Consider the following 20,864-nt stretch of genomic DNA (forward strand, 5'->3'; position numbering starts at 1 on the left):
AACGCCATCCATTCCTTCTCTACGGTTCTGCCTGTCCCGCTGAGTTACTCCAGCATTTTGCGTCTATATATCATACAAAGGTATAGAGACAAGCAATCTTGCAATGCTGGAAGCTTGAGCAAAATACAAAGCACAATACTGGAGAAATTCAGCAGGTCAGGCAGCAATTGTAGATGGAATAGGTAGACAGCATTTTGGACAGGAACATTCTTCAGACTGAAGATATATAGTTGCAGGATATGGGGAAGTTATTCAAAACTGAGATGTAAATTGAACCTCTCTAATTGTCTCCCTTGGATCGTTGTGGTGACTATCACTCAGGATATTTAAAGATAACTCTTGAAAAGATGAGAGAATTCAAGGCTATTGAGAATTGACAGAGAACATTGTAAACTGAGTAGTTATACACTAGAGGTTGAAGGCTTTGGTACTACATTCTGTTTTCAAGTACAATAAATCCAAAAGCAATGGAAAATGAGAGCTGCATTTTAAAATGTCAAAAGTGTCATTTTAAATCAACCAATTGCAAATAAAAGCGCCAGATTTATCGGGGCGGAGTAAGGGAGATACGTCATGCAATGTAACAACAAATAGGGTTCAAATACAGTCAGTTTTGAAAAAAAGCCAGAATTTACTGAGAAAACAGGGCTACAAGAAAAACTGACTGCAAGTAGACTTGCAGAGAAGAGGTGGAGCTACACACATCTCTACAACATAATTTCTTCTTATAGGAAATAAAATCTAAGGAAGATGGAGAACTTTATTGGCATGTTCTGCACCTGGATGAAAACACCAACAGAAGGATATCACTTTTAGCAATATCAATCACGTAGTTGAATATTTATGGACTCGATTGAGATATGTCATCATTCATCTTCAACTGGGCAGTTAAGCAGTTTATTTTTTAAAGTGCTTGAAAAGCTGAAACCAAACATGTCCCACATGTACATACTTTAACATACCATCCAGACAATGTAATTGATGAAAGTTATATCTACCTCGCTCACTGTAATCATCCACTATGATAATCTCCTTCAATAGGATGTCAGGTGAAGTGTCAAGAACACTGTGAAGTGTCCGCAGGAGCGTTGACCAGGCCTCGTTATAAAATGCTATCACCACAGAGGTGGTTGGAAGGTTTCGATAGTCATATTTCTTCTCTTTACATCTGAAGATGCAATATAACAAACGTTAAGTGCAATCATTTGCAATAGACATGCGAACATTGTTGAAGCTTGATACACTCACTTGTGTAAATTATTTTTCTTACTTAATATGTCAATATTATGGGAAAAAACTCAAAAAAGCTAACTATTGCCAATTTTAATTTCCAAGGGATAAATCGTTCAACAATATTTTTTAAAAATTGATTCAAAAGTTATTTTAAAAATGTGACTTAAGGAAACAATAATTGAAAAATAAACTCAACAAATGTCAAAATAAATTATCTCAAGGAATTCACAAGTGCACAAGATCATACATTTACCTAGTGTGACTATGTTCAGCGCATACAGATTATTTTAAGATCAAGCACAATACAAATCTAGTTTGGTTTGGTGTATTCTTCAGGGAAAGCAAAACGATTCCCTATTTTTCCTTCAAAAGAGTCAATGACTTCAGTGAATGAAGTTCTTTCCCAGAAACCACACGAGTTCACAAACACCTTATCTCAAGTTTTTAATTTATTGGTCAAGTGCAGTAATAAGGTTTCAGGATTCATAATAACATGAGGGCAAAATTTCCCTTTCAAAAGATTACTGATAATCTGAAATCAATAGCTCTTCTTCATTAAGTAATCGCATACAGGTTATTCTGCTCCCACCCTGCTCACTCCCCCCCAAATAATGACACCCTTGCCAGCTTCGAATGAATAGACAACCCTCATTGCTCCAAGAATATGGCACCAGCGAACAGTTAAAAGTCATCTGTATTGCTTTGGAACTGCAATCAGTTAAGCTAAATTGTTGTAGATGGAGCATTCCTTCTCCAAGGGAAACCTAAACTTGATGACTTTTGCCAAAACAATCTGAAAACTCTATGGTCAACTTGTACAAACAGTATATATTTTTTTTAATAAACTCAGATCTGCAAATTACTATGTTGGTATATTCTTGTGCAATAGTTTATTACTCCAGATCTCAGATACAACACCAATAATTTAATTATCGCATCTTTAGCTAGAAATAATTTTTTGCCAACAAATTAATGTAGTTCATAACTGAGTTACAGAGACCAAGGTGGTTCGAGCTTCAACCTTGTTCTGTCTAAAGTAAATTATTCAAATTTGATAAAATAAATCCCTATACAAGATTTAAGTCAACATCTCAAATGAAAACATAAATTCTGTCAAGAGTGAACTTTGACCTTATTAATTTTGAACTGTGTGAAACTATACTATTGGAATCTGAATGACTGCAAATCACACATTAAACAACAATTACATCATTATCTTTGAGTTATGGGGACACGATTTCTGGTCATTTCTAGTTCTGTTAAAGGTACCAATTTTACACTTCCATGCTCTGGTCCACAAACATGTTTAAATAACTAAAGAAAACTAAAATTACATCAGCCTCCAATAGTGTTTAATTCCAAACTAAATAACACTAATCCCTATCAAACCTCTCAAATTCAAATCTTGGGTATTGCGTCTAATAGTTTGAATATTTTCCTCGTGGCCATTGAGATGGTGCACGTGCTCTGGTTACCTACCACATCAACCAGATGCTGACAGGTTGACAGACCACAGTAAATTACCTTTTACTGTAGGCAAGAGACAAAAGAATCAACGGACAGAACAAATTGTGGTGCTACTGGAAAAAACTTGGAGGAATTACACCGATCGAATTGCTCTGCTGCAAGTCAAATGGTCCAGGTGGACAAGTATGCAAGTACTCTTGCTAATTGGATCAGGATGCTTCCAAGTAGTTTTGCACTGGAATTCCCAAATGACTGCACAGAAGGGTCTCGACCCGAAACGTCACTGGTGCTGGCGCTCAGTGCTAGGACCGCAGCTATTTACAATATACATCAATGAGTGAGACCACGCCTGGAGTATTGTGTGCAGTTTTGATCCCCTAATTTGAGGAAGGACATTCTTGCTATTGTGGGAGTGCAGCGTAGGTTTACAAGGTTAATTCCCGGGATGGCGGGACTGTCATATGCTGAGAGAATGGAGCGGCTGGGCTTGTATACTCTGGAGTTTATAAGGATGAGAGGATATCTTATTGAAACATATAAGATTATTAAGGGTTTGGACACACTAAAGGAAACATGTTCCCGATGTTCAGAACCAAGGGCCACAGTTTAAGAATAAGGGGCAAGTCATTTAGAACGGAGACGAGGAAACAATTTTTCTCACAGAGAGTTGTGAGTCTGTTGAATTCTCTGCCTCAGAGAGCAGTGGAGGCCGGTTCTTTGGATACTTTCAAGAGAGAGCTAGATAGAGCTCTTAAAGATAGCGGAGTCAGGGGATATGGGGTACTGATTGGGACAAACTCCTACTGTTATTTGCCCGATAAAGAAATGTTTTTGTTCTTATTTTTAGATTGTGCTTCCATGGCTTATAATCAGAGAAAATAGGGAGGAAGCTTGATATGAGTTACAAGACTAAGGTAGGAAAAGTATAATCAAAATGTGTATGGAATACATGTAGAAACAAAACCCAGCCTGATTATTTAGTTTTCATGGAACAATGGAGTTGTGGGATTCAACCAACAAATCACTAAGTATAATGTAATGGGAAACAATTATTTATTCACCATATGTTACTGTCATTTTCATGTCATTGCACCTTAATTATAAATCAATGTGTCTTGCAAATTACTTGAAGCAATATCTCTGAAAATCTTGCAGATTGCCAAAACCCAGCAAACACGGTTTATTGTGTGCACAGATTTTAACATCATGCACAGTCCATTAACAACTTCTTCGTCAGCCCAAAATTTGCATGGCTCAAGATCATCCTTCCATCACAAGCTGTAAATCATGCCAACTCCTAGCTCCAATACTACATAAATATTACCACCTTTTGCATTCCATTCTTCCAGCCACCCTTACATTCAACAATAAAAGTATTTCACCCTTGGACAATGAATAATTATTTCAAACTTGTTTTTTTACTAGGTTTTCAGATATAATCTGAAGAAGCAATGCTATTTTATCTCTGAGGGAAATGTCTAGACACAGTCCAATTTTTTGTCTGTTTCCTACCAAAACACCAGACCCAATCACTATCAAACTAAAAGGTTTAATTACCAGCAAACTGACAATTTCTCCTTTAAAGTTTGAATTGTTTTCAAAACCTTTTCCTGACTTTTAACTATTTATGATATTTTTTTCTTCTAAGCTGAATTAAACCACATTCTTCTATTGCAATCTGCAAATTCTGTAGGAATCAAAAGAGTACCTGTCACAAATGATGCTATGAAACCAGTCATATCCTTGTGATGACCGAATTGAACATTTCATAGAATCACAGAACTCAAAATAAATTTGACGTTTTTAAACAGAGACTAAGTAGATTAATACAAACCTTTAGAAATATAGCCATCCTCATATCAGCAAACATTCTTTAGTCAGATAGCCATAGTATACATATACATATTGCAACTTTTCAGCATGGAAACATGCCCTTCGGCCCAACCTATCAATGCCAAGTTGCCTCAATAAGTCCCACATCCCTCCAAACCTTTCCTATCCATGCACCTGTCCAAGTGTATTTTACATGTTGCTGTTGTACCTGCCACAACTACTTTATCCGGGAACACATTCCACATACCCATCACCCTTTGTGCAGAAACTGCTGCACCTCAGATCCCTTTTAAATTGTCCCCCTCTCATCTTAAACATGTGCCCTTTAGTCCTTGATTTCCATATCCTGGGGAAAAGACCCAGGCATTCTAACTGAAGCATTATCATTAGCACCTGCACTGCCAAATATCTTGTAATAAGGATTACTGTAAAGAGGATGAAGCAATTATCTAAGATTTAATATCAAGGACAAAAGAAACAAAGAACTCACTGAAAGGTGTGGATACACCCACGAGTTCTATCGCATTTTATATCAGCAGTCTTCAAGTTGTGAAATTAAATTTATTCCCCCAATCCGACATTACCGACCTTCAATAAACAACTTCTTTGTATGCACACTTGATAAACTGTGGATGCATACTTTATAAACAATCCAGCCATTTGGGGAAAAAAACTATTTTTAATCAGGTATCAGTGCAAAATGTTAAGGAGACATGGAAAGTTGTTGTGTTGAGGTGATTTTTTAAATAATTCAGGCATCCACAAAGACAAATCCAACAAACCAGACCTGCATAGGAGTATTTATTCAGGGAATAATTATTACTGAGTTTTGACAGACTGTGCTCAGTTATGTATCTGCAATTAAAGTGACTACACTTGTGTCAAAAATACTACTACTGCCCTCCAGTGCCATATATCAATTCTGGTAAACTTCAATCTTATCCGCAGGTCAGGTTACTTACTTTTTTTTCATTTTTTATAATTGTACTTATTTATTTTAAGCAAAGTTAATGCATTTCAATATGCAATCATATCTTGTACGAATCATCTTGATTAGTACAATTCATGTAAAGGGATCAACCCTTGTCTTATTGCCCTTCTGGCAAAGTGTGGGTACATTAAAAATAATTAGATCTCTACTGATGATGACAGCTTAGTTCAGATGTGTAGATGTGGCATGTTGGTCAACATGGGCCACAGAGCCTGTTTCCATGCTGAGTCCAAAAATGTATCTTCCACTATTGCCCTCTGCTTCCTTCCATGAAGGCAATTTTCTTTCTATCCATTTGACTATCTCTCCTTGGATCCCATCTAACCTTCTGGAGCAGCCTACCACGTGGAGGCTTATCAAATGCCTCGCTGAAATCCATATGTACAACATCTATAGCTCTGTCCTCACCGACCTTTTTGGTCACATCTTCAAAAAACTCAATCAGATTTATGAGACAAGATCTTCCATGTACAAAACTGTGCTGACTATCCCTAATCAGCTCTTGTCCATCTAAATGCATGTATAACTTATCACATAGAATATGCTTCAGTAACTTTCTGACCACAGATATTAGACTCACCGCCTGTAATTCCCAGACATTTCCCTGCAGCCCTTCTTAAATAGAGGCACACTATTTGCCACTCTCCAATCAGCCAGGGCACCTGCAATTTCATCTCTAGCTTCCCACAGTGTCCTGGGATATATTTGAGCAGGCCTAGGAGATTTGTCTACCTTCATACATGTTGGGACCTTCAACACCTCCATGACCGCAATACTGACCACCCTCAAGACATTTGCATTGACTGCCCCACGTTGCCCAGTTCTCATGTCTTGCTCCAGTAAAAATAGAGGAGAAATACTCATTGAAGACCTTACCCATATCCTGTGGCTCCACAGAGTTGACCGCTTTGATTCCCGAGGGGTCCCTTTCTCTCTCTGGTTACCACTTTTTCCCTTAATGTACTTATAAAATCTCATGTGATTATCCTTAATATAATCTGCCAGAACTATCTCCTGTCCCCTTTTTTGCCCTCCTGATTTCCTTTTTTAGCTTGCATTACCTTTCCTTTTTTAGCTTGTTGTTACCAAAACGCCTCCAAGGATACCTTTGATCACAGCTGCCTATACCAGCCCCATGCCTCCTTGTTACTCTTGACCAGAGCCTCAATTTCCCTCATCATCCAAGCTTTTTTTACGCCTACCGTCCTTGTCCTTCACTCTAACAAACTTAATATTCCACTTTCCTGGCTTGTAAACTGCTCACCTGGAACTCAGTTCCTCACGCAGACGTGGTTCACATGCAGAAGTGGCCCGATTCACTAAACTTCCTTTCAGTTGCTGAGAATTCAACTTCAGCGAATAACTAGTCTGAAGAATTGTCCCCTGGACAATACAGCTCACCTCCTCCATGACACACTGCTCAACCTGAGGAGTACCTTCAGCAATAGGCTGGTTCCACCAAGATGCAGGACAAAACACCAAAGGAGATCCTTCTTCTCTGTGGCTATCAAACTTTAAAACTCCTCTTCCTTTTTGACTTGGGGTAGACCGAGGCCGACTCTTCCCCCCCCCCCCCCCCCCCCCCCCCCCCAATCTTTGCACATCCCCAAGCCTTTCCACTCATCACTTTAATTTCATGTATTTTGTATGACTGTTGGCAGATCAATTTCCCTCCTGGGATAAATAAAGTTCTATTGTATTGTATCATAACTCTTGCTTGTGTCTTCAGAAACTAACTATTCTTTCCATATTATCATCCATCAGGTTTACTTCATCTTGCATCTGGTTCTATTATCAAATCTGCGACAACATTGTTATGCTAAATATGTGGTATTACTGTTGAGCAGAATTATGCACAATGTTTACTAGTAGGCAACAACATTCAGTTTTGCAGACCTTGAAAGGTGCTATTATGTGCACAAATGCCACGTACGTCCAAGCCGGAACTGACAATTGTTAGATAAAATAAATTGTCCTTGCAGCTGTTCACACTGCAAAGTACAAATACGCCTTCCTCTGTGCAGTCCCATAAAATTTACTTGATGTATTCTAACTTGAATCAATGGATGATGGGTAAAATGAAGACACTGGGAACTGCAAATATTGGCTTACAAAAAAAAAGTGTGTAAGCAACTCAGCAGGTCAGGCAGCATCGCTGGGGAACATGGATAGGCAAGATTTCAGGTAGGGATCTACCTTCAGACTGATGGTAATGGGAGAGAACGGGTGTGGGGAGAAATCTAGATGAGGGATGGGGGCGAGACTACCTCTGACAAGTAAGAGGTGAATATTGGTGAGTGTTTTTAATTGGCAGATGGGTGGACAATGGCCATAGATGAAAAGACAAAAAGTAAGACAAGGAAAGGAAAAGTACAAATTGTGAATACAGAGGAAGGAATATAGATGGAAGGAAATAGGAAGCATCCAGGTGGGCACAAAGAAGATAAATGGAAATTGAGGAGAGGGGGCAGGGAAGGTTATTTGTAGGTCAATTCTTCAAATTTTAGGTCACATACCTACAAATACACACACCCCTCTTTCCCACTCACAATTTACGTTCCTATCTGCGTATGTATCTTCCATATATTTATCCAAATCTGATACAAAATGGTTTTAAAAATTAACATTTTAACATGTTAAATTGTTAAAGGCCCCTGCATTGATATCTGTGGTAAATATATTCAAATTCATTTGCAATAGGCCCATAGTCATGTGTGTGACCAAAAATATGAAAAATTGTGGAATACATCTCTTCTAATTCTGAAAGAATTACAGGTATATTGTTTTGTACTGTAAATATGATTCTTTTTTTTCCGAATTTTATCAAGTGAAAATGTTGTTATGCTGAGTTGGTTTAGGGTCAGAGGTCAAATGTGAGTGGTCACGTGTGTGAACTCACACAGAAGCATTTTTTTTCATAACTCAGTTTTATCTGACAAACTCAGTGAATTTAAAAAAAGCTAGAATGTTCATATTTTAGCAGATGCATTATAGTTCTGTAGATAGGAAAATAGTAATGAATAAGATTAATCTCTTACAAGAATGTTTTAATGTATTACTTTATGTGATGCCATCTGGTCACGTGTGTGACATGTTGGTTCACTTTCCAAAGAATGGCCCAATATAGGAACCTATTTCGCCACATTGAGTCCATAGCACCCTCATAAGATTTTACTGCAAATCATGCTTTGCAAAGGTCAACAATTTAGTTAAAGTCCTGAAAAGCTATTCGAACACCTTCGAAATAACAACATTGAACGACCAGGTAATAAGAAGCTTCACGTTTCAGAGGAAGATTTTTGACTCTGGACGGAGAATAGTCAGGAAAGTATTTCCCCAACTTCTCCACTACAAACCCCTTGGAGGGAGGGAGGGACTGGGACGTGGGGGTGAGGATGGGTTAGGAGAGTGGGGATGGGGGTGAGGGAAGTGAGGATGTTGGGAAAAGAGGAGGTGAAAGCCGGTGTAGATGAAGCCCCGGCCGATCGTTACTCACAGCGGGTTCCACCTCTCCGGCAGCCGGCGGCGCAGGGAGATCCTGTCGCTCACATATATATTGATCTGATGTTTGTTGATCGCCTCCTCCTCCTTCTTCTTCTCCTCGCCTTGCAGGTTCAGTTGCACGGCTTTGCCCAACTCTCCCAACGCGTTCACGTCCAGCGGAGGCTTCTCGTAAACGGGTCTCTTCAGCTGTTCGTACTCGGCGTCTGGGTCCACACGGCCGTCTCCACCTGCGGCGGCGGCGGCGCGACCCCCGACTTGATGACCCACTCCTTCCCCGTCCAACTCCTCCTCCCCCCGTGCGCTCCAGGTCAGGATCACGAAGCCCACGGCGATCATTCCGCAGCAGACCAGCAGGAGCGGCCTGACATGCCACCGCCGCCGACCCAGCATCGTCGTCCTCTGTAGAAGGGCCTCGGGCCGGCCAGTCGACACAGGCTCCACTCACCGGGGCTGCGGAGCGAAAGGCTGGGACTTCAGGCCGCTGGGGCTGGAGTGGGAGCGGGGTTGCGCGGCGCGGCGCGTCGCCCTTGTCACGGGGAGGGGGCGGCGCGGAAGTAGGAGTGGGGTCGCGGGGCTTTGGTTGCCCTTGTCACGGTCACGGGGAGGGGGCGTCGGGCTGGCCGTTTCCCTTGTCACGGGGAGGGGGCTGAGCTGGGCTGACCGTTTCCCTTGTCACGGGGAGAGGGGGCGGCGGGCTGGGCTGGGCTGACCTGACCGTTTCCCTTGTCACGGGGAGAGGGGGCGGCGGGCTGGGCTGACCTGACCGTTTCCCTTGTCACAGCGGGCGGGCGGGCGGGCGGATATATTTCCAACCGCCCGCGGCCATCAACGTCACCCGGACACGGGGCGGGCGGGCGGGGCCCAGCTGCCGAATGGCTGCAGAGGGGACGGACTTGAGGAAGCAAGCAACTGCAGGAGGTACTGGTTTCCCAACAACAAAAAAGACACAAAGTGCTGGAGGAACTCAGCTGGTCAGGCAGCAGCTACGGAGGGAATGGACGGGCCCTGTGTGTTTGCTCATTGTTGCTTCAACGTTGCCCCTCGACCATAGCAAACCTCAAAAGGAATTGGAGCTATTGTTTGGCACTTTGTACTTCTCAATGGTCCAGAAAGAATCCATTCAGCACACTCCGACTATGCCAGCTCTCAGAGGATTGCCATCCCCCCCATTACTTTTCTGTTACCTCTTCTCACTCGTATGTCCCCTGGCACCAAACTCACAGTAATCCTTCTGAAGAAGGGTTTCGGCCCGAAACGTCGCCTATTTCCTTCGCTCCATAGATGCTGCTGCACCCGCTGAGTTTCCCCAGCAATTTTGTGTACCTTCACAGTAATCCTTGACGAGCTGGGGTCATGGACTATTTTCAATAGGCATGACAAGAAGCATTGGGAAATTGCTGCTAATCCTGTCTCTGCAAAAGCCTCCAAATCCATTGACACCATATCAGCCAACATCAATGTTCGCTCCCAAGCTGACATCCCCAGTATCAACGCTCTGACCATATTCATGGCTACGGATACTGGAAAAGGTACATTAGCTAAATTACCAGAAATCTTGATCATTAATAATCTTGCGCGACCCCAGCTCAAACACCACCAACTGCACGAAAAATTCAATTAAACATCTGGAATTTCAAAAAAAACTATCAAACTTTCATAATGTGACTATGAAAACCAGATTGATTTATTAATGCCCTACAGAGGAGGACATTTTCTACGAGATCCACTGGTCTGGCCTGCATGTGACTCCAGACTACCCTGTGTGGTTCACTTTTAAATGGCATTTAAAGTGGCCTGGAAGGCCACTCAACAAACAAGTACAGTATAAGCTCATGTAGGTGGATCACCACCATCTTGTCAAGAACTATTCAGGATGGGCAATAATGCTGACTTTTCCACTGATGCCCAGATATTAAACGTGAATATATAAAAATGCAACTATGGTGGGTGTCCATTTCTTCCAAATGGCTGATATTATATTCACTATATATATCTATCGCATTAATCAGAAAAATTTCATCAAATTCCTAAATCAGGATTTTCATAATAATAATAATAATGGATGGGATTTATATAATGCAGCCTGTGTTTTCATACTGACTGCTCCAACACAATTAACATTCTCATTCCAATTGCTAATTTTTGTGCAACCATTTAAAATTCCAAATTGTTGAATTTCTTACTTTCGTTCAACTGTCCTTGTACTGAGGTTACATTCACAGCATGGCATACAATAAGTCATCCACCTTCTCCGTCAAGTTTTATCTATTACATCTGTGGCCGAGTTTGTTGATCCTACATAGGACCATTAAATCACTACAGAATACACTGGCAGCAATTATCCTAGCACACAAGAAACTGCCCAAGGGAAGAGATGACGTATTTACTATGAGCCTATTCCAAAGATTAATTGGTGACAGGGTGGTGCTGGTTTCCGACGGGCACGGTGACGGACGCACCATACATCTCTGTCCTCCATGCAGCTGGCGAGCTCCTCTTTTGTCTCTACACAAGCCTCTCCCATCAACGTCTTCAGCATCGTCTTGATTGGCCGTCCCGGGTCACGTCTTCCATGGGTGGGTTCCCAAAACACAACCTTGTTTGCTGCCATTTCTGGGTGGCGGTGGCAGTGACCAGCGAGCCTCATCCTTCTCCACCTGATCTTGGTCAGAGGTGGATTCTCCCCATAGAGCTGGGCGTTGGTGATGTGGTCCCTCCAACTGACATTTTGAACTTTTCTGAGCATTCGGGTGTAGGTACCATCGAGAGACCTGGACAGTGCTCGAGTGAGAGTCCATGCTTCACACCCGTACAATAATATGGTCTCTCCAGTTGCATGGAAAAATCTCAGTTTGAGACTCTTAGACATCAGAGACGTCCAGATTTTCCCCATGTTATTGAGGACTTTCCATGCGAGCGCTTTCCATGCGAGCTCTGCATCCTCGCTCCCAGGTATTTGAAGTCCAACACTTTCTTGAGCGATGCACCGCCACTGGTCTTGAGAGGCTCATGGTCACCAATGTTGAACGCCATGTCTTCTTGGCATTGAGGTGGAGGCACACTTTCTCGCACTCCGTCTCGACCCTGCCAAGCAGCTCCTGTGCCTCCCTAATCTGGACTGACAGCAGGGCAATGTCATCAGCGAAGTCAAGGTCTGACAAGTTGACTGGCCTGATTCTTCTCGAACGCCTTGGGGTGATTGTGAAGCCGAGGTCCTCATGTTCGTTGAGCGCCTGCCACATGGCATAATCAAGGACAATGACGAAGAGAAAGGATACCAGTGTGTCTACCTGTAAGACCCCCGCGAGGATCTCAAACACTTTGCTCTCGCCATCCGGGATGACAACCTTGGCCGTGGTGCCCAAGTACATATCCTCAATGGCTCTCTGGAGACGAGGAGGGATACCGTAAGCCTTCAAAATCCTCATCATTTTGCATCGATGAATCGAGTCAAACGCCTTCTTGAAGTCTATGAAGGTTAGGACGGCCGGAAGGTTGTTATTCTTCACCTCCTCATTGATTCTTTGGAGGGCAAGGATCTGTGTGATCGTGTTCCTCTTCTCTCTGAAACCATTCTGATTGTAACGTACCTTCGGGTCGATAGCAGCCCTAATCCGGTTGAGAATCAAGTGGTTGTAGACCTTGGCCAAGACACATGTCAAGCTGATGCCACGATAGTTGTCAATCCTGTTAAGGCTCCCAGATTTGGGGGTGGGGAGGATGTTGGATTGTGACCACTGTGCTGGCTTGTCATTCGTCATTAGTGCTGTGGTGCGTATATTGTCCTCGACCTCACAGTTTTTCAACACCTCTGGAAGGATGTTATCAGGGCCTGGACTCTTCCCTTGCTTCAGCGAGGTCCTCACTTTTCGCAGCTCCACCATGGTGAAGGGGCCGTCGTGGATCTGTACATCCCTGAGGACAGTCTCCATCTCCTCATCTTCCTCAGTGACAGTTGGAGATGCAGGGTTGATGTCCTGGGCATTCAAGAGCATCGTTGTGTCCACCGGGACGTGGAGATCGGGTTTGACAATGCGGGTGGCATGGACCTCATCACATCGTCAGCGTGGAGAGGTCCTGTAAACAACTCTGCTCATGGAGGAGTGGGTCTGCTATTGAGTCGGAGAGCAAGGAGCGCGCTACAGGGTGTCCACTCTGTCAATCCTCGAGTCCTTGAGTTTAGTGGTAACCCTGTCACCACTGTCATAGTATACTACTCCCCTCACAACAGCAGCCCTGTGGCCGAAGTGGAACAATTTTACTCTGTCCTCCAAGTTGTGATGGAGCGAGTACTTGCGCACAATTTTCTGGATGTGCTTGGGGACTTCAATGCCCGCCTCGGACCGGAGGATGTCTGTTACACGTATCACACTGGTAACACTAACCGGAATGGTCAACACCTAGCCAGCTTTCTCCAGGAGTATAGTCTCCTAGCTGCCAACACCATGTTCAAGAAGCGACACATCAGGACCGGTGCACAGAAGAAAAGCGCCAGCCAGATTACATCCAGGTGCGACACAAATGGCACAACAGTGTCATGGACACTGAAGTGCACAGCACTTTTGAGACCTTAAGCTCGGATCACAGTGGTGACAATGCGAGTGAGGTTTAACCTGAAGCAGCCTAAGCCTACAGGCCCCAAGGAAAAAGTGGACTGGAAGCTGTTTTCCTCACGACCAAATCTACAGGCCCAATACACAGTAGAGGTGGTGAACCGCTTCCAGATCAGGGCCAGATTTACGTATAAGCTTCACAAGTTTAAGCTTAGGGCCTCAAGATCTAGGGGGGCCTCGGCAGGGCCGGATTTACCTATAGGCTGAAGCCTAGGGCCTCAAAATCTAGGGGGCCTCCGGCCAAGGTGTTTTTTTCCCAGAGAAAATAAAAATTGGACCGCTATCAGCGTTTCCACTTTGACGGAAATTACCCGAAATTCTGGTTCCGGCCCGCTGGAAGTTTTAGGGAAGAAAATTGCAACCATCCGCGCCTGCGCAGTTGGGGGAAGCCGGTGACGCAGTAACGACGCAAAATGACGCTGTCTCTCCACGCGTGCGCAGTGAGCCAGGGCGGGTTCAGATCTCCATTTGCACTCCACACAATCACCTCGATGCCTCGTGCCTACCAAAGATCTTCGGTGTCTACTTCGGGTAAGTAGTGGAATATTGCGTTGCGGGAGTGGGGGGGGGGGGGGGCTGCGGTGTCTGCGGCGCGGAGTTGGAGCCTCGCTGCGCGGGAGGGAGAGAGAGGGGGGGGGAATGTGAGAGGGAGAAAGGGGGGGTTGAGAGAGAGGGAGGGGATGGGGAGAGAGAGGTGGAGGGCGGGGGAAAGGGGGATTATCTTTAGTGAGATTGCAAAATTGTGTGGCTGTTATTAACTTTCAAAATTTAAATTAATTTTACTTACGAAGAGTGGCCTTTTGCTCTTTACATATTTGTAATCAATTTCTGAGTTTATTATTGTGTAACCAATTAATATATTTACTTATAGATTCATTTTCACTATGTTTTCATACATCACTTGCAAATTTGTTTTGGCCCTCTTCTGTTGCAGCTTTTTCCCCACATCCCCACCACAACCAGTCTGAAGAAGAGTCCTGACCTGAAAGGTCACCTATCCATGTTCTCCAAAGATGCTGCCTGACCCGCTGAGTTACTCCAGCACTTTGTGACTAATTATGGGTGTCTAGATTCTCTGAACTCAGAACCTTTCAGACCATCCATGTGTGAAAGATACATCTTCTAGATGCACTGGGACGCATCCTCAGTGATGTGACCTGGGGTCATCGGGTGTTTCGGGTCTCACAACATCAGACACCCTCGCCCAGGGGTTGATCAAGCCCCGACTTGCGTCCCAGCAGCAACTTTGACCCAGACATTACTTTGACCCAGCAAAGAAGTTTGAATATTCAGAGATGTCTCGTTGCAGAGTACTCCCACAGTAATATGTAATTCAATGTGAATGCCATGTCAGCCAAGAATATTAAAGTAAGTAATAATGAGACTGTAGCACCTGATCTTATCTTTGTTCTTCAGAGTATAAAAACTACACGTACTTTGAGTTTTCAGGGATTTAACTCATGGCATTCTCTGCTTTTGGAAGAGAATGCCTGCTTCATATGAAGAATACAGACCAGATTCAGTCCCCCATGTAGCTAAATCACAGTCGCAACAGATGCCATGTACATTAATGTGCTGGATCAGGTTATATTGGTGCGTGTGCAGATGTGGTGAAGCTGTCGCTATTTAGAGCATACTGCACACCACTCTACACTGCGCACCTGTGGTCGAACTATGGAAAGACAAGTTTGCAGAGACTAAAGGTGGCATATAACGATGCCATGAGAACACTGTTAAGGAAACCTAGATGGTGTAGTGCCAGTAATATGTTTGTGGCTGCAGGAGTCAGTACTTTAGAAGCAATCCTAAGAAATCACATGTATAAATTCATTTGCAGGATAAATTACTCTAAAAATGTAATTATTGTGGCCTTGTCAAACATAAGGGTTAGCGTTACGAATCCCAGTTGTGGAGACACTGGTATCGTCTCGTTGTAGGACATTGATCATTCTTTTAATCTGGATTTTTAACTTAGGTATTGTGTTTTAAAAAATATATAATTTATGATGCTTTTATAAGTGATATATATGTACTTTATGATATTTTTTTAATATGCAATGCATTTTTTTTTTTTAATGTAATGTTGCCCCTTGTCTGGACCTCAAGTCCGTAATAAAGTTTATTATTATTATTATTATTATTATTATTATATATTGTAAATTATTTAAAATTTGTATCCTTTGGATATTGATTTTCCTGCAAGTGATTTTTTTAAATCTACCAACTGTGCCAAAAGTCTTCATAACTCTCATGACTTCAAAGCAAAATATTTTTATGATTAGAGATTGTGTCATTTTTTTTGATATAGGGAGTAATAACATCACTTTTGTAAGGTGTGAGGGAGGAGTTGGGTAAGAGTTTCTGAAGAGGAAACCATTTACAGTGCCAGTTGTCATGAAGAGAAGTACAGTGCCCTCCATAATATTTGGGACAATGACCCATCATTTATTTATTTACTCCACAATTTGAGATTTGTAATAGAAAAAAATCATATGTGGTTAAAGTGCACATTGTCAGATTTTATTAAAGGCCATTTTTATACATTTTGATTTAATCAGGTAGAAATCACAGCTGTATGCATAGTTCCCCCCATTTCAGGGCACCATAATGTTTGGGACAGATGGCTGCACAGGTGTTTGTAATTGCACAGGTGTTTAAATGCCTCCTTAATGCAGGTATAAGAGAGCTTGCAGCACATAGTTTTTGCTCCAGTTATTCCATCACTTTTGGAAACTTTTATTGCTGATTATCACACGAGGACCAAAGTTGTGCCAATGAAAGTCAAATAAGCCATTATGAGTGAGAAACAAGAATAAAACTGTTAGAGGCATCAGCCAAACCTTAGGCTTACTAAAATCAGCTGTTTGGAACATCATTAAGTAGAAAGAGAGCACTAGTGAGCTTACTAACTCCAAAGGGACTGGCAGTCCAAGGAAGACCTCCACAGCAGATGACAGAATAATTCTCTCTATAATAAAGAAAAACCCCAAACACCTGTCCGACAGATCAAAAACACTCTTCAGGAGTCAGGTGCGAATTTGTCAATGACCACTGTCCGCAGCAGACTTCATGAACAGAAATACAGAGGCTACATTGCAAGATGCAAACCACTGGTTAGCCGCAAAAATAGGATGGTCAGGTTACAGTTTGAATTGAATTGAATTGAATGCCTTTATTGTCATTCAGACCTTATGGTCTGAACGAAATTTCGTGCCTGCAGTCATACATACAATCATACAATAATAACAACAATAAACACAAATTAACACCACCACAGTGCGTCCTCCAAGCACCTCACTGTGGTGGAGGCAAAAATCTTAGGGCTGCAGTCTCTTCCCTCCTCTTCTCCCTCTGCGCTGAGGCGATACCCCACCGGGCGATGGTAAATCAGTCCCGCGGCTCACCGAACCCCGCAACGGGCCGGCTCAAACACCGCGGCCCGGGGTGGTCGAAGCTGCCGCCCTCCAGTCCAGCGTACGCAGCCACTGGCCCGCAGCTGAACCCAGGACTCAGGTCACCGCCGCCAGAACGCCGTCCCAGCCACCGGAGCACCATTCCAGCCCCGAGCCGGATCGCCCTCACGTGAGTGCCGTTCCTCCCTCGAGCTGGGCCACTCCGACGGGAGTGCCGTTCCTCCCTCGGGCTGGGCCACTCCGACGGGAGTGCCGTTCCACCCTCGGGCTGGGCCACTCCGACGGGAGTGCCGTTCCTCCCTCGGGCTGGGCCACTCCGACGGGAGTGCCACAGCCCCTCACGGGAGAGTCTCGGCCCCTCGCCAGGCCGTCCTCACGGGAGCGCAGTTCCAGCCCCGAGCTGGGCCGCCCTCACGGGAGCGAACCCAGGGCGAATCCTGACAGGCTGCCTCCGGAGTCCCGAGGTCGCCAGCTCCGCCATTAGGCCTCAGCGCAGACGGAGGCAGAGAGGGGGGATACGACGAAAAAGTCGTATTCCCCCCAAGGGAGAGACAGCAAACCCCGTTTCAACCCCCCACCCCCCCCCCACATAAACACAACCTAAAAACCAAAAACGCAACTAGACAAAACGAAAGAAAAAAAAAACAACACAAAAAAGTAAATACAAACAGACTGCAGGCGAGCCGCAGCCGTTCCCAGCGCCGCCACTTCCGGTATTTAAGTACTTAAAAGAGCACCCACAGTTCTGGAAAAAGGTCTTGTGGACAGATGAGACAAAGATTAACTTATATCAGAGTGATGGCAAGAGCAAATAATGGAGGAGAGAAGGAACTGCCCAAGATCCAAAGCCTACCACCTCATCTGTGAAACACGGTGGTGGGGGTGTTATGGCCTGGGCATGTATGGCTGCTGAAGGTACTGGCTCGCTTAACTTCATTGATGATTCATCTGCTGATGGTAGTAGGATAATGAATTCTGAAGTGTATAGACACATCCTATCTGCTCTAGTTCAAACAAATGCCTCAAAACCCATTGGCCGGCGGTTCATTCTACAGCAAGACAATGATCCCAAACATGCTGCTAAAGCAATAACGGAGTTTTTCAAAAATGGTCAATTCTTGAATGGCCAAGTCCGATCTGAACCCAATTGAGCATGCCTTTTATATGCTGAAGAGAAAACTGAAGGGGACTAGCCCCCAAAACAAGCTGTGTTCATGATGGCATTCTAACTAATATATATTGGACAGCAGTAAGTAAATGGAATGAAATTCTCCAGTTCTTTTGGTAGAAATAAGATGCAGGCAGATCAATGTTTATAGGCCAAACTGCATGGTGAGATCACAGGTAAGCTTTATACAAGCAGTAAGACCACACAAGATACAAAAATAGTGAGTACTAAACACAAATGAAAAGAGAGAAAACAAGCAGTTGGTAATTCTCTTTAAAATGTGTTCAGAGTTTGATGAAGAAATTGAATGAAACAAACAAGTTCTTCTTCCTTAAGCCTTCAAATGTAAAAGTTGTCATGAATTCTAACTTATCCCTGAGTCCTGATCCCTTGCCTGAACGAAATAATTCAGAAGTTTGTAATTGTTAAACCATTAGTGGTTCCGTAGGACAATGTTATCAATCATCCATGATTAAAATCTCAGTAAGTAATCGGCTGTGGGCCGAGCATCAAAAATGTGTCTAGAAATCAACCTTTGTGACCCATGTCTCGGAACTACATGAAATTTTGCAGGTTTAGATAAAATATAATTGAGAAGGAAGTCATAACTCGTCAGTGCCAAAAGTTGCACATTAATTAATTAAATTAATTAGAAAATTAGATCGAAAAGCGCCATCTAGTGTCCAATACCCATATTACACTATGGGGAGCCGTCTATTGTTGCAGTCTATTTAAACCATATATTATTATGCTATATATATATATATATATATATATATATATATATGACATGAATATGACTAATCATACATAATTATGTATAATTATATTATATAAAAATAATATAATTGTGAGTGTTTTTTGAAAGAGACTGCTGCAGAGGTCCGGCTTCTGAACCAACCTAATTAATGGGTGAGGGCAGTTCCTGTGGGTTCCCCCGTTTTCTGAACCCCACTGACTGCCAGTGTGCAGAATGGGGGTCACGGCCATCGTGAGACTGGGGAAGTGCCAGGCTGGGGGAAGTGCCAGGCATCTTCCACTGACAGGAAAATGCCTGACCTTAACCCTCACCCCCTCACCCCCCTGCCCACGGAAGGAGCTGGAGCCGCTTTGGGACAGGCTACGGGCTCCATAAGTGTGGCCCCGCAACGCGTCCAACTCGACCAGTTTGCCCTCCTTGATCATCGTGGTGATGATGGTGGGGAGCAGCACTGCCCTGTACGCCGCTTGGGCCGCCTTCAGCATAACACCAGCTCCGTCAGACAGCCCGCTCGCTGCAACACCGGCCATCCAACAGCCCAGCCGACCCCTCGCACCACCCACCCACCGGCAGACCGACCACTCTCACCATCCACCGGCGGTCCGGCCACTCTCACCACCCACTGACGGCCCGACAGATCTTCCACAGCATCCTTCGGCCTACCGACAGCCTGACCGATCCTCCACAGCATCCTTTGGCCTACCGACTGCCCGACCGATCCTCCACAGCATCCTTTGGCCTACCGACAGCCCGACCGACAGCCAGCCAGCCCGACCGACCGACCGACCGACCGACCGACCGACTGACTGACCCTAACCCTGATCCCAACTCTACATTTGTTATTTATCATTTTTATTTAACAGTTCACATCATAACTTTATAAATATAATTGATAATAATTGATAATATAAAGATAATTGAAAAACAAAATTATCAGCAAGGTTAGCATTACCTTTATTCCTTGGAAACCTTGCTATTGCTATTGATGTAATGAGGAGGCAGCCTTGATCCCAGGGTCGCCGCTGCCTAGCGACCATAAAACAAAGCGCCCGACCACAATGTCAAACGTGCATTGATTGGACAATTACTACTCTGAAAATTTGGAGATTTGTCATATATTTTTTAAATGTGACGGTTTTGCTCTTGACGAGTTTCAGGTATGATGTATACAATATTTTTATTGTATACATATTGTGTATTCTGTGCAGAGTTCAGAGTGGTGATGGCCTTGTTTGATAATCTTGTTAACTGTTTGTTAATCTTGTGGTGTGTGATTTGATGGACCTGTAACGCTTTCCTGAGGGCAGAAGGGCAAACAAGTGATGTGCGGGATGAGATGAGTCCTTTAGGATGAGTGATGCCTTTCGCAGGCAACGAGAGCTCTAGATCTCTTCCAGGACAGGCAGATGTGTGTTGGTGATCTTCTGGGCTTTGCAGAGCCTTCTTGTCAGCCGCAGAACTGTTGCCATACCACACCAGGGTGGCATGTGTCAGGACTGGCCACACACTCATCTCCCTGCTACCTTCAGGTAGAAGGTACAGGAGCCTGAAGACTGCAACAACCAGGTTCAGGAATAGCTACTTCCCCACAGCTATCAGGCTATTAAACCTGGCTCGGACAAAACTCTGATTATTAATAACCATTTTCTGTTATTTGCACTTTATCAGTTTATTTATTCATGTGTATATATTTATATCATGGTATATGGACACACTTATCTGTTTTGTAGTAAATGCCTACTATGTTCTGTGTGCTGAAGCAAAGCAAGAATTTCATTGTCCTATACAGGGACACATGACAATAAACTCACTTGAACTTGGACACTCTCTATGGAGCAACGATAGAATGACACTGGCAGCTGTTGTGCTGGTGTCCTCCACA

At 43.7% G+C, this 20,864-nt stretch overlaps 1 protein-coding gene and 1 pseudogene across 1 annotated transcript in view; one reads left to right on the forward strand and one right to left on the reverse strand.

Annotated features, from left to right (window-relative positions):
- galnt12 (polypeptide N-acetylgalactosaminyltransferase 12) overlaps positions 1 to 9,680 on the reverse strand; it is a 48,990-nt gene extending 39,310 nt beyond the window's left edge. Inside the window, exons 1-2 of the mRNA XM_033042825.1 lie at positions 9,021 to 9,680; positions 999 to 1,168 (exon numbers count right to left, since the gene is read on the reverse strand). Coding sequence (XP_032898716.1) covers positions 999 to 1,168; positions 9,021 to 9,418 — 568 coding nt within the window. The 5' untranslated portion in view covers positions 9,419 to 9,680. The remainder of the gene's footprint in view (positions 1 to 998; positions 1,169 to 9,020) is intronic.
- A 2,647-nt stretch (positions 9,681 to 12,327) lies between these two features.
- Positions 12,328 to 19,608, forward strand: LOC116984866 (annotated as a pseudogene).
- The last annotated feature ends 1,256 nt before the right edge of the window (positions 19,609 to 20,864 follow it).

Source organism: Amblyraja radiata, chromosome 2 (genome assembly GCF_010909765.2).
Source record: "Amblyraja radiata isolate CabotCenter1 chromosome 2, sAmbRad1.1.pri, whole genome shotgun sequence".
In the NCBI taxonomy this organism is placed as follows: Eukaryota; Metazoa; Chordata; class Chondrichthyes; order Rajiformes; family Rajidae; genus Amblyraja; species Amblyraja radiata.